Source organism: Quercus lobata, chromosome 10 (assembly GCF_001633185.2).
Source record: "Quercus lobata isolate SW786 chromosome 10, ValleyOak3.0 Primary Assembly, whole genome shotgun sequence".
In the NCBI taxonomy this organism is placed as follows: domain Eukaryota; kingdom Viridiplantae; phylum Streptophyta; class Magnoliopsida; order Fagales; family Fagaceae; genus Quercus; species Quercus lobata.
The window spans coordinates 54546990-54561484 of record NC_044913.1 but is presented as its reverse complement, the minus strand read 5'-3'; the positions used below and the strand labels follow the sequence as shown (position 1 = coordinate 54561484).

Below are 14495 nucleotides of genomic sequence, written 5' to 3'. Positions count from 1 at the left end.
CTTGAATATGTATTCAGTGGAATATGTTTTGACATGTGAAAGCTTTATGTTATGGCAGGCTCTGCTACGTTCTGATCTCCCATTCTATATGGTACCATTTGCTACTGGAGATCTCGCATTTAAGAAACCAGAGGTGTGTGTGGTTACCGTTAGACTAATCTTTCTTTATTCAAGGCTATTATTTCCAGAGTATTTGTCTTTTTTTTTTTTTTTTGGGGAAAAGTAAGTTTTGGCCCCGAGGGGAATCTCCCCTTCCCCCTTCCCTTGGCCCAAAACTTACTGGAAAAAAGTCTTAAAGTCAAACTATTGACTTGGCTATTTAAAATTGGATCCAAGAATAAGTGCTTGAGTCATGCATTACACAGGACCATGATTAGTTTTAGTTTCTTAGTGGTATATTTGCTTCAGTTGTCATGAAGCATTGGCCTTTAAAAGCTAGTCTTCTTGAATGGTTGAGTTCCTGAATTTTCATGTATGATTGTTATGAAATGAATTCTTGAGAAAATAATAAAGTCAGCAACATTGGGGTTCAGGGATTTCCATTCATGTAACTCTTGTTACCATGTTGTGTTAATGTCTTTTCAAATTTACTCCTTTGGATGAATTCATTGATCTCTTTGGATATACTGTGTGAATTATTATCCCCACACTCTAATTAGGGATGGAACTACAGGGGGGCCAAGGCCCCCCCTGGTTTTTTTTAAAATTTTTCTGTTTAATTTATTTATATTTTTTCTCTTGAATGTTTAGAGATGGAGAACAAACATATATGTAATGCTGTAACTACAGGGCTTATTTCTTCATTTTCATTTCCTATTAAGTGGGTTCATTGTGATCTTCGACACACCTCTCTTGGTGGCACCTTGCCCTCTTTAGACATTTTGATATGTACCATACTACTAGTGCAATCATAGTTCTATGTTTAATATATTTATATTTTATTCTCTTGAATGTTTCTCAAAAAAAAGGAAAAAAAAGAGATGGGAGCACAAACATACATGTAATGCTGTTACAACTGGGCTTATTTCTTTGTTTTCTTTTCCTATTAAGTGGGTTTATTCTTGTTGAAAATGCATTATGGTGTGGTGAATCAAAAGAATGAATATATTTATATTCTAATTGCATTTACCCATTAAAATACATTTTAACACATCTACCTTGCACATGGATACTTTTGCATATTGATGAAGCCTTTAATGATAGTACTTCATATGCTTCTTTAGTAACTAATTGAAAATGGGTACAGGATAACGGGGAGAAATTCACGAGTCTCTTAAATGCCATCGGTGCTTATGCAGAAGGATTTTCAGCTGATCCTATCATTAGAAGGGCATTTTACTTGTGGAAGAAGCTTGAAACTCAACGTTAAGTTGGTTCTGCAATTGGGCATCACAGACCTGTTGGCACTGGATTTTCCAGCAAATGAGGCATGGCAAACTTCTTTGTACAGTTAACTTGGCGAGACTGGCTGATTCTAAAATTGAAAAATATAGGAAGATGGTCCAAATCTGCTGGTTCTTAATTTTGTCATTGTCTTATTTTGGAGGCCTCAAATCTTTGAAGGAACATCAAGTCTCTATATATAGAAACTTTCTATTTTCTTTTATAACTGTTCCAAAAGAAAATCAATGCAATGCACTCTACTAGCAATTCTTTTATCACTATTCCAAAAGAAAATCAATGCAAAGCACTCTACTAGCAATTCTTTTGTTACTCTTGATGGTGTGGTTTGTCGTTGTCATGTTTAGCCTGTTCCTTTGCTTTGATTGTTTGTTGATAGGACGGATTGCAGTGTAAAATTTTCCCTGGCAAAAGGCCGAATGTTTCTCATCTTTACAGAAGTCTAACCTCTAATGATGTTTCTTGTCCTTACCGCTCTAAGGTTTCAGAAGCTGTGAAATTTGTAAGAAATAGCAGGCAAATGAGGGAAAATGGTCTAGGCAGACTCACGGTCGTGGAGTTTCTCATTGCAGTTTAGATGTCTATTGATGTGATGTCATAAAAAAGGAACTGTTTAATGTATGCCTCTTATATCCCAAAGGAGCAAAGAAATTCTTCAAAAAAAGAAAAGAAAAGAAAATCAGTTGGGCAAAGTTGTCTTAAAATGTCACATATATGAAAGATATGACAGGTCCCATTGTGCATTGTGTAACCATCGCCATAGCCAAGATCTGCATGACTGAAGCAAAACAAAAACAGACCTGGATGTCGAATATTGTATTGTATGGATGTGCACGATGGTATTCGTGTCTTCCCATGTATGACGAGTATATGGTTGAATGATTGGCTATGAGAAATTTATAATGCAGTGAGAGTTTTAACAGAACTCTTAAGTTCTTTATTTAAATCAAAATTTTCCCTTTTTTTAGAAGTGGACGGACATGAATATTGCATTGCATTTGATTTACAAATGTGTCAAAAATTTTGTTTCTCCTTAATGTTATTTTATTTGTTTATGTTTGGCCACAACCCTAACATCAAAACCCTTGATCACTGGTAGGGAAATAACATTTTTATATGAAGAGATGGAGTCACTGTGGTAACTGTTTACTGTCATAAACAGACACAACTCAATATTAATCATAATATTTATTGTTGTTACGTTCTGGTTGAGTCATATTAGCGTAGTATTTTGGTTTATTTTGGACTAGTTCGGTCCGTTGGGTCCCCTTCAGCCAATTTTAGACTAATTGGGCTTTAGATTAATTTTTTTTATTTGATGTATTTTCAATTTTGGCCTAAAAATTATTCTTCTTTTTTTCCTCTTAATTTTTGGATTAAAAGTATGAAATTTTATTTTATTTGGACTAACCTCTTTAGTTTTTGGCTAAAAAAGTCAAACAAAATGGACATTAGAAATTTGAGATATGACCCTAACTAAAAAAGAAAAATATTCAAAAGTTTAGAATTTTATTTCTAAATAACATTAAATATTAAAAAATTTAGTTAATTGACACGTTTCAAAACAATGTTAAAAACTAGCATCTCGAGTGTTTAAAACTTGAGTTTCAAGTTAAAAATCGAGTTTTAAAGTCTCGATTTGTGGAAATCAAGTTTTTGAAACTCGAGTTTCACTTCTTCTTCTTCAGAGTGTCAGATCGTTCTTCGTTCTTTGATGGCAGATCTGAAGACCAGATTGTGCCTCTTCAAATTGTTCTTCCTCTGTTTTTCTTCAGATCGTTCTTCGTTCTTCTTCTTCGTTCTTCGTTCTTCGACGGCAGATCTGAAGACCAGATCGTGCCTCTTCAAATCGTCTCTTCATTCTTCCTCTTCAGATCAGAGTCAAATTGTCTCTTCGTTCTTCAGATTAGATAGTGCTTCCTCTTCAGATCGTGCCTCTGAAAATCATTCTTCCTCTGTTTTTCTTCAGATCTTCAAGTACAAAATCGAGTCGGTTTTGCTTTTTAGAACTCGAGTTTATAAGACTCGAGATCTATAGATTGAAATCGAGTTTATAAAACTCGAGATGCTAGTTTCCAACTTTCTTTCTATCGCATCGTAACTTACGATATACTCCCTTCTCACTGTGCTATTCTGCACATTCCCCCCAAAAGTTTACCTTAAAATTCAAGTTTTAATAGTATAGGTATTATACTTTTTATATATATACATACATACATACATATATATATATATATATATATATATATATATGAAAGTAATATTATGAAACAAAGTAATTTAAAACAATAGTAAGGCGGTAGAACCATCCAAGCAGTATATATGAAAGCAATTAGAACCGTTCAAGATGGTGGTAGCAACAAGTAGTATAATAAATTGAAAACTGAAAATACTTGTTATTGAAAATAGAACAAAACACTTACAGTAGTAGTGGTTACAAGATTGAAACAGTTCAACAGCTTAATAGTTACAGGATCTCAACAGAGCAAGTTAACAGTTACAAGAATTGAATTAGTCCTAGTTACAAGGATTGTAGGGAAATAGTAGTAGAAACAATGAATATGGAACTCTCTCTAAAGAAGGCTTCTAAAAAGAAAGAAGTTTTGGAGAAAGAATTCTGTCCTAAACTTAAGGGACAACCTCCCTTAAATAGACAAAATTTCGGAGTGAACAATACCATGAACAGTAAAAGTGAATAGTGAATAGTGATTGTGAACATAATCAGTGAACAATGCTTTTTTCACTTTTTGACCCAAGTAATCAGCAGCAAATTCTTGTAATTTTCCTCAATCTAAAGTGCCAAGACTTGCCAAAAGAGAGCTTGAGGTGACCAAAAGCCTAAGGAAACTCCTTTTCCAAAGAACATCATCATAAGGAATCTCTCTTTTCAAAGAACATCATCATAGTAGTGGTGGAAATGAACAGTGCATATATATATCACTATAGAGATTTATTACTAATATTATTATTAAGACTTCCACCTCAATAGAGGTTGTATTTATATCAAAGTATTAGTTCATTGAATTAGCCGATAAAGTAAATGCATATATTAATTATTTATAGTTGTTCTTTAATATTTTATAATAGAGGAATTTATATGATTATTTTTTATAAATTTTATATAACAAACTATTTTTATTTGTAACTAAACACATCAATTTCAACATTGAATGAGTAAAGAAGACTCAGAAAAAAAAAAGAAATGAATGTTTCATAAAGAAGAACGTCATCATGAGATTCAACTCGATGTCTTGATTTCTGAACCTTCAAGTTCAAGAACAGCATTAAATCTGAATTCTTTGCCAGGTATAAACGATGACATTAGCTCTTCTGCCTTCTGGATTGTGTTAATTTTGTTGTCCTTCACATTCAAATTTTCCTGTCATGGAGTAGAGAAACAAAATAATTACCATAACTTAAGAAATAAATGGCGATAACTAATAAGCGTCAACAATTGCTTACATTCTTCACATAATCATCCATGGTTGAGTTAACTATTTCTTGTATAACAAACTTAGTGACACGCTCTTCACCAAGCATTTGTAAGAGAAAGCTTTTTGGGACCTGAGGAAAATTATAAGTTTGCCATTTGTGAAACTACTATGTTGTATGTAACCAAAGAAAATATTTCTAAGAATGCATAAATCCTTCACAAGAAAAACTACAGGATAAGAGCATCAGCTATTTTATCAAATCACAATTTCTTCCATATGAGTGACATAGGTTTGGTAAAAGGAGACAAGTGCAAAGGCACTGTATACTTAATTTACCTCAGATATTTATCAGATAATCATAACTTACATACCAAAAATTCAAACATAAACCTGGTATTTGGAGCTGACAGAAACAGTTTGAAATAGTTTCACTTATATATGTTCATATAATATTTACATATGACCAATACCGTTGTCAAGTTTAAAATTTTTGTGTTATAACTTGGTTTTTCAATTTTAAACCAAGTGATGTGAAATTGCAAGATTTGCTATCAGAGAAGTAATTTAATCTCTATTTTATTTTTACTTCTCAAGTGCGAAAGGATGTTTTCTTGTAGAACCTGAGGTTGTGAAGCACTTGTAAGTTATGGTGAACAGGCAAGTCCCACCCCGAGACACAACTCCTAATATTAGTTCCTTTCGTACATGTAGGATAATTGCAGTTGCAGACATTCAAAATAGAGCAAAGGCTCTATAAAGAGGGTGTAGGAAGCAGAACTTGCTGGTATGAAGAATAATTCCATTGGTATGCCATAAATACCGTCTATGAAAGTTGAATCACACAAGAAGAATAGTGAAACAACGGTTTGAGACTAGGATGTTTAAGTATTGACCTCTTTTCCAAATAATCAACATCAAAGTTGGAACTATGAAGATCTCAAGCACATAACTAGAAAGAGGCTAAAAAATTACAGATTAAACTTGGATACCAAAATTCGGGCAATAACAATTGTTTTATATATATTTTTTTAGAAAGCCTAAGATCAGAGGCCACTTGCCTGTGATGTTTTTCCTTGAGTAGCGCCAGTGCACAAGCAAAACAAAATCTCGTTAGAATTCATGAACAGAAAAACTAATAAGCTGCAACAATACGATATCATTAACAAAAGGATGTCATAGTACTATCATTATAAACTATGCCCTTCACACATATAACTGTTCAAAATTAACTACATTGGACTAAAGTTCAAGTTTATGATCATAAGCTTGTCAAAGTGATCAAGCCCTTCTCCATGTTATTTCAATCATTAAATATCATGTGATTAATCACAAGGCTAAAACCACCAGTATGAGCCATTAAAAATGTAGTTAAAAGCCCAAAAGGTATCATGTAATTTATCACAAGGCAAGCTACCAGTTTGAGCCATTAGAAATGCAGTTAAAAGGCTAAAGCATATGAACTGAATTGTTTTTTTTAACAATCCTTATGTTTTCAATTAGATATTATACAAGAACAACTAAACACAGTAAAATGAATATATTTTATACTGGCTGATCTTAAACCTCAATAATTGAAGTAAAGCCAGGCTATGCAAGGTTAGGAAAAAGTTATTACAACAAAGTAAATGCATTCTAGAAGGAATAGAATAATAATAAGCATTATAATTTTTGTCACATATTTACATACACAATTATGTATATCATTGTTTCCGTGAAATTACAAAGCATCTGAGAATTTTAGAGGTCTTATCAATAAAATAACCATAATCTGTTTTGTATCCACCTATGCCCGTCAGATAAAATAAGCCCCTATCTTGAGAAACTTCTTGCTATGACCATATCTAATTATTTCTAAAGAGAATAAACACAAAGCATGGTTATAACTTGAACAACATTGGCAAGGGATATCAGAATTTTACCTCCTTTTTGCCTGCGAAATCCTGGAACAGGTGGGGCTGTGCGAGCCAAATTTGTTAGAACCTGATCAAATACTTTTTCCGTCTCATCCCCAGTCAAGTTCACTTGTATCTACCAATTGAATGTCATGAGAGCATTGCAATATAAGTTTCAAAGACACCTAAGTAGGGGCAATCCAAGAAACACAACCAAATCTGGCCATCTATTTCACAAAAGGTTTAAGAAACCATATGTTGTCCACAGGACAATTGTTTTTAATAAAGATCCATTCAGACGCATCTTCCAAAGATGAATTATATGGCCAACTTGATAAATATAGTATTGGAATTTCTAATTAGCATAGACAAAACTAGTTCTGTCTTCAACCATCTTCATTAATTGACATACCAAATTTTAAAACTATATCCAGAATGGAGAAAGTAACAAGTCAAACATGCTTAGCCAAACCAAGTAGAAGATCAGTTCATATTTGGTAATTATTTTATTAATTCACATTCACGCATAATTAAAGAAAAAAGAAAGCAGGAAAGAAGCATAAGATTTAATTCACAAAAAAATCATATCACCTTGTACAAAAGCCAAAAAATCTTTTATATGAGATTATCTATCAACAAAACAAATGAGTATTACAAATTTAATCTTGCAGGCTCACTTGCATCTTATTTTCATCTTGAGACTCAATAACTATCATAGCACTCTTCAACTTTATTGTTTTGCCCTTCTGATCTGTAATAGATGCCTCAAGACCTACATTGCCAAAACAACATAATACTTAATTACTTACAAAAAAACAAATGTAAAGGTAAGAGATTAAACTGCATTACTACCAATGAGGTGGAAGAAAGACAAAATGAAGAGGGAAAGAAGAAAAAAATTGCATGAATTTATAAGTGTACTTTAAAGTTACTTCACCTGAACTAGAAGCAGATATTTGCTTGGTCAAACGTGTTAGACCTCTTCTTTGGGGACTACTAGGGAATAATAAACTGAAAACAACAAAAATATGTAACATGAGTGTTCCTATAACTACAATTTATAAATCTCAGAAACAGTAGCTAATTAAGTTAAACCCATATTTGTATGGTGACATTAAACGGCTTAAAAAAATTTAGATGTAGAACATCAAAAAAATTGGCGCACAAATAGACTTAACTTCAGAGAACTAAATCCTGTACTAAGCAGGAGAAGTTAAGGTTCAGATTAAGCAACATAACAAAGTAGCCTAATAAATACTTGACACAAACACACACACACACAAGGAATCTAAGAATATTCAGCAGCTTATAACAGTTGATGTGTAATCAGTTCATTCAGCATGTTCATATTGTCTTACTGTAAATCTTTGTTAACCTTTTCAATAGACTTATTGCCGTCCAAAAGTTTAATTAATTAGAAATATATATGTAAACTAGGCACTAACTAAGGACTACAATTGAAATGCAAATTGATTCAAAATCAATGCTTCCTAGAGTGTAGTCCAACATGGGATCTCTCATGTAATATCTTGATATGATTAGACACTTAAAAAAGAAATTATTCTAAACTAAAAGAAAAAGGTCCAACTTTTGGTGTATAATTAAGTTGAATCCTTGGTTCCCATTATATGCCTGTCTCACATTGTATGTTCCCGTATCAATTTTCACATTAGAAATTAATTCAGTTTGTGATCACAATAAGAAAGCAAAATCCATTGGAGCCAGTGAAACAATCATCTTATCTTAATTATGCCTCTTACATTATGCAATAAGCTACAGTAGATTCTCTATATAAGCATAAAATAACTGCTAAAACATTGTACAGAAATAAGTGATTTACCTTCTACACAGATAGTGCTGCATATCACAGAAATTGGTGCATGTGGACTTTGGACATGTAAGAACGTGACTGCAGCCAATTGTTAAATGACAAGATTGCTGTAGAAGAGAACTAAACTGAATTATCTGTTAAAAAATAAAAACTTAAGCTTCCTAATTTTTTTAGATGCTCTCTATACAGGACTGCTGTGGAACATGATTTATGTTGCACTCTCGCCACAAGAATAACTAGGTAATCACTTGCAATTAATGTCTCCTAGCCTGAGTCTCTCTTTTTTTTTTTTTTTTTTTTTGAAAAATTAAGTAGATTGCATTGAAAAACAAACCAAAGTACAAGCACCAAGCAGAAAATGGCTGCACGAAGAGTCAAACCAACAGCAAAAGAGCATACAATACAGCATGCAACACAAGTGTTACATACAAAACAACACCTACGACCATACTATTCCCACAACACAGATAAATTACTAAGTGTCAAGAGCTGAGACACAGACAGAAGCCTCCACAAACAAAAAAGAGATTTGTTTAGGATTGAGTTCCTAACATTTTTTCGCCACAACAGCCTATGGCTTATATCATTCCTGAATTTCCTTGAACCAACAATCTTAGGTAGTTTGCTCTTTCTTTAGTTGCCTATCCTGGTCTGCTAATTCCTCTTTTGGTGCTAAGGTTTTTATTCTTCGCTCAAGCTGGAATCTTGTGAATAAGCTCCCCTTGAAGCACAAATACATTCAGTCTTATGGTCATTTGAAATCTTTTTCATATAATTTCTTCAAAGCCCAGCCTGCCTCCTCATTCCATCCTCCAATCTGCCTACCATAGAGAAAGAGCACTCAAAATAAAGATAATTATGAGATTTTGATTCTACTCTTACAAAAGGAGCAAAGCAAGTAACCTTCATATCCCCAAGAAGCAAGCCTATCCGTAGTTGTAAGCTTTTTGTGAGAAGCTATCCAAGGCATAAACACATGATTGGAGTATTTTTAGCAAAACATATCATGTGCTACCAACAACTTTGAAGGCTTTGACAGCTTTTATAGCTCTCCAGTTATCCATGCAGTTATAAAAAAATTTTGCAGCAGGGAGCCAAATCACAGCATCCACACCACCAAGCTGCATTTCACAGACTTTGCTCTGAATTTGCACAAAGTCATTAGATCTTGCAGGAGGCCACATTCAATTACCATCAACAAGGAATTTAGATAATCTGTCAGTGGAAAACTAGTAGCATCATTTACATTCCTCTATTGCCATAGTTTTGAAGTAAAGGTCCATGCTCATGGCAAGTGTCATGCCAAACAAAGATACGCTTGCCACTACCCACAATGTGCTTCAACAGAGGCCCCTGCCACACCTCTCAACTAAAATATTTTTCTCCAATTCCAGTAAGAATCAGCTGGTATGGCCACCTCCTCAAAGTATCTCCCTTTAAGGAGGTCAGTTTGAGCCCCAAAAAGGTCCCAAATAAACCTCAACACAGCAACCTAGCTTATTCCAATCCGCAATCCAAAAGAATTCCATCCCTCCTTTTATGCCATACCCAAGTCATTTCATAAATTATACTCTAATTTCTGCTACACCAACTCAATTATCCTCATTGGGAAGAATAAACAAGCTAGCCCAATATACCTGGATACTATAAAGAAATTGCAACCTCTCAGCATACGACAACTGCTTGCCACAACATGAATTTATCCTACTAGTGATCTTATCAACCAGGGGCTTGAAATCATAAATTTACAGCTTCACAAAAACCAATAATAATTATATCATGCATCAAATATATGCTTCCAACCTCTCAAGGTGTGTGGACCTCACAACCTATACATATATCCAATCCACAAGATACCTCCTCAGCAACCAAAGGGGTCACTAAATTTCTAATCTAAGAATTTTAGTTTCATTTGAAACATGGGAATATAAGGAAACCTTTAAAAAAACATTCATTTTCTTTGTTACCCACTAAGCCATGAACTCATAAAAAATAAAAATAAAAACGTCAACGTTGTAATTCTTCGTTCAATTGTTTTCTCTTGAGGTCATCAATCTTAGTACTACTCTCTCGAAGCTCTCTTAACAAGTGCAGTTCCATTCTTACACATGCATGGACATAACTAACCATGTATATATGCAGTTCATGATCATATCTACTTCTTAAGTTGGTGTTTGGTTTGTGATAATTTGTAAGTTGAGGTCTCTTACTGTGGAGGTTCGAGGTTGTTGTTGGAATTCTGAGGGAATTGTTGTCATCATCATCGTCGTGATTGAAGCCATGCTGCTACTGCTGCTTCTTTCCTTGACGATTCTCGTTCTTACAAACAGGCTCTTATCCCTTTTTTTTATCCTGGGACTCAACGACATACCGTTTGGTATGCGACTTGTCGTTTGACTTTAGGATTTAAGGAGACTCGAGCCTGTTTGGTCTTCCAATTTTTGTATTTTTTGTTCTCCAAACTTTTAGAATTTTTTTTTCTAAAAATTATATTTGAAACCAGTTTTCAAAACACAGTTTTCACCTGATTTGTGTTTGGCTCTTATTTTTTAAAACAAGTTTTCAGGAAGAGAAAACCAAAAATTGTGTTTGGCTCCCATTTTGAAAACAAATTTTGATTAGTCTGAAGGAGACAACATATAGTGTGGCCCTACAAATTTTCGATGTATTTACGGGATTGCCACCAAATTTAGTTCTCAGTTTTAAGAAAATACCAAAAACTTGTATAGCAATTAACCATTGCGTGCAACAAAGACTTGAAAGAATTAAGTGAGAAATAGGTCATATGGAAAATATGAGGCACCAATGGTAGCAAGTGATGAATATAAATTCTCTGTACCACTTTTTGTGTTCTATTTTATGTTTCATCGATCAAAATTTGTCATGTATTTATTTAACTTTCTTTAAAAAATAGTCAAAGTTTAAAATGAAAAAAAAAAAATATATATATATATAACATGTTGTAATTGATGAAATATAAAGTGAAATATAAAAAAGTGATACAAAAAATTTGTATTTGCAAATGATGGGTACATTATGAGAACATATGTTTGCTGTCAATCAAATTCTAATAAGGCATCGCATGTTTTATCTCTAGAATGAAATATGCTCTCTTAAAAATAAGAAGAGGGCACTACTCAAAGAACAACAAGAGAGCTCATGTTTCCCATGGAGTTAGACCTTATAATTTTGAGAGAGAAATCTTGCATGCAACTTTATACAGAATAATTAATCATAGTGGACATGGATGACAATGGATATTTAGTAGGATTTTTTTTTTTTTAATCTCAACCCATTCATAATAGTGAGGGTTTAGGTTCAAATCTTTAAACCCAAGATTTTTTTTATTTTTTGAGAAAGAACAATGTAAGTTTGGGAAAGGTTTGATCTTACAAGTTATGTACTTGAAATCGTTTCGATTATGCATGTATTTAAAATTTTAAAATGCCTCAATATTAATTTTATTTACAAAAACATACTCAATATAACAAAAATAACTGTCACCTATAAAAAAAAAAATACAAAAGTAACTGTGTCTCATTTTTTCTCTTAAAATATTATTTAATATAGTATAAAAATGATTCTCAATACCTGAATTTATGTAAATAATATTTCAAATGTTCAAGTTTCAGTGAACACAACTTGACTCAACCCTTTCGACTCTATTCATTGTTAAATAAACAAGCGAGTTTGTGTTTTTCAAATATAAATGGTATAGGTTTGGAATTTGGATCCAAAAATTTAATACAATTTGGCATGTAACTAAAAATTTGGGTTTAGACTTTAGAATTAAAAATGCTTTTTTTTTAAGAAATAAATCCTATGGCAGGTAGAATCAAAGAAATTCAAACCCGGAATTCATGTTCCACAGTTTGACTTTTGGTGATTGAAAAAATAATGGAAAACACCTTATATGATGTGTATGCTTAAAGGTTCTTCTAAATTTTTTTAATGGTTAATAATTTTGTTGATGTGAAATGGTTAAGACTTATTAAAGGTAAACAAAAAGGTCTTAGGATCCTCTCTACAAATGAATCTATATATTGTGGTTGTCATAAGTCTATATATATATATATATATATATCAAAAAGCTAAAACCTAGTATTTATTGTTACTATACTTGTATTTTGCTACCTCATCTGCCATGTCATTGGTTACATAATCATTCTTTTTGTTATTTATTTTTTATTCCTAAATTTTGTTGACAATAAATAAATAAATATATACACACACACACTGACTTTACACATTCAACTTTGACGATTTTAACTTTATGTATAATTTTGCATTTACATATTGACCTACATTAATTTAGATCTTTATACAGAAACAATAAACTCAATGAATAATCTAAAACCACAAACAATATCAATACACACACAAAGCTCTTTTTGTGCCACGTCATTAGCATCCTTTCTTATTTTTTAATTTTTATAATTTTTACTTTGTTCAACCTTTCATCTTCTTCAACCATTGTCTTTTTAGTTCAATTCTTCATCTCCTCCAATCTCTATCTTCTTAAATTTTTTATTTGAATTCCTATATATATTTTTAAATTTTTCCATTATTACTTTCTAAATTCTACCGTTTCGCTTTTTTCAATATTTCATATACTTTTATCCTAACTCTTACATCTTAATTATCTTATAAATTTCTTTTTACTTCTTTTCCACCGCTCTCCCATATTCCGTCCAAGTTGTTCATGGTAAAAAGGTCAATACTCTCTCTCTCTCTCTCTCCAATTTTGTTTCTTTTTTAGTGAATTTTTTTTATTGTTTTAACTACTTTTTTTTTTTTTCCGTTAATGGTTATTTTTGTTATTGTTGATTTAATTGTCACATCACATTTTTTTTTTTAAATCTTTTTGGCAAATTTGTATCGACTTTTATGCATATTTATTAGGAATTTTGTTATTCCAATTCCTGATCACATTGTTTTTCTTTATCCTATTGGTTTGAATTGATTTAATTTAATAATTAGTTGTTTTGCGAGTTAGAATTTGATTTTTTTTTAGTGATCCATTTAGATGTTAAACTATGAGACTTTATGAAGTTTCTTTCATTTATTTTTTATCCTTTTGGGTAGGCAAAATTGTAGTTTTTGTAGAGAAAGTACTCCTAATAGTTTTATTAGAAGCATTCTATAATGTCACTTATTTAGATAAAAGCTAAGTTTAGTCAAACAAAAATAATTGAATGAGTGACATATTTTTGCTTTTGTAATTGTATTATTATTATTATTACTATGATTATTATAGAAACTTAATAATGAGATTTTGCTAATAGTTGTTTATTGGACAATCTATTTGGGTGAAAAAATTTGCAGTTTTTATAGAAAAAATAATCTTAATAGATTATCAACAACAAACTGTTTTTCTAATTAGTCAAATTAATCATTGTTAAGTGATGATTGATATGACATTTTGTTTGTTTGAAAAGCATCTTCATATGGATTTGTTTTGATTAGGTATATTTTATGAATGTATTGAGATAAGTATTGTATTCAAGAAGAGAGATCATGGTCATACTTTGTATACTTTAAGAGAGAGAGAGAGAGAGAAAGTGTGTGATTTGGGATTAAGGATGACATTAAAATAGAAGGCTACAAGTTGAAATTTTGAACAGTGGCAAAAATATTTTAATACACACTATATTCTATCACTAGCAAATTGGCTCATAATATGAGTAGATAAAAATTTTAATATTAAAAGAAAGCAAAAAATATATATATAATTTTTTATTTATAGAGAACACAAAAGTCATTACTTAAAAAATATTAATAAAGTAGTATAACATTGTTTATTTTAGGGGGAAAAAAAGATTCTTGCCCTTTGTTTACCAAACCCTTTATTAGTTTGGTAAACGGTTATGTGTGGTCCTGATTTGTGGCCCAAACCCAAAGTATAGGGGATCTCGGTCCAATGAGCTCAATACAATA

At 31.9% G+C, this 14495-nt stretch overlaps 1 protein-coding gene and 1 long non-coding RNA gene across 3 annotated transcripts; one reads left to right on the top strand and one right to left on the bottom strand.

Annotated features, from left to right (window-relative positions):
- Positions 1-26: 26 nt before the first annotated feature.
- LOC115965556 lies at positions 27-1715 on the top strand. The gene is made up of 2 exons (XR_004086107.1): positions 27-133; positions 1247-1715. It is a non-coding gene; the product is annotated as an uncharacterized LOC115965556 (long non-coding RNA).
- Positions 1716-4497: 2782 nt separating this feature from the next.
- LOC115962745 lies at positions 4498-10914 on the bottom strand. 2 transcript variants are annotated; one of them, XM_031081624.1, is made up of 8 exons: positions 10769-10908; positions 8568-8665; positions 7665-7738; positions 7405-7499; positions 6755-6863; positions 5894-5907; positions 4864-4965; positions 4498-4780 (listed from the first exon to the last, which is right to left on the bottom strand). In XM_031081624.1, exons 1-8 carry the CDS (start codon positions 10838-10840, stop codon positions 4640-4642), a joined length of 705 nt encoding a protein of 234 aa, XP_030937484.1. In that variant the 5' UTR covers positions 10841-10908; the 3' UTR covers positions 4498-4639. The 2 variants fall into 2 exon arrangements, with proteins under 2 accessions (XP_030937484.1, XP_030937483.1); XM_031081623.1 differs by having other exon boundaries at positions 4591-4780; positions 8568-8692; positions 10769-10914.
- Between the last annotated feature and the right edge of the window lie 3581 nt (positions 10915-14495).

What these genes read in the sequence shown, in the direction of transcription:
- LOC115962745 (XM_031081623.1), bottom strand. Translation starts at nt 10,840, where the DNA reads ATGGCTTCAATCACGACGATGATGATGACAACAATTCCCTCAGAATTC. An exon ending in CAGCACTATCTGTGTAGAAG is followed by an intron (nt 7,739 to 8,567) that starts GTAAATCACTTA and finishes TGTTGTTTTCAG; the next exon opens with TTTATTATTCCCTAGTAGTC. An exon ending in AATATCTGCTTCTAGTTCAG is followed by an intron (nt 7,500 to 7,664) that starts GTGAAGTAACTT and finishes TTGGCAATGTAG; the next exon opens with GTCTTGAGGCATCTATTACA.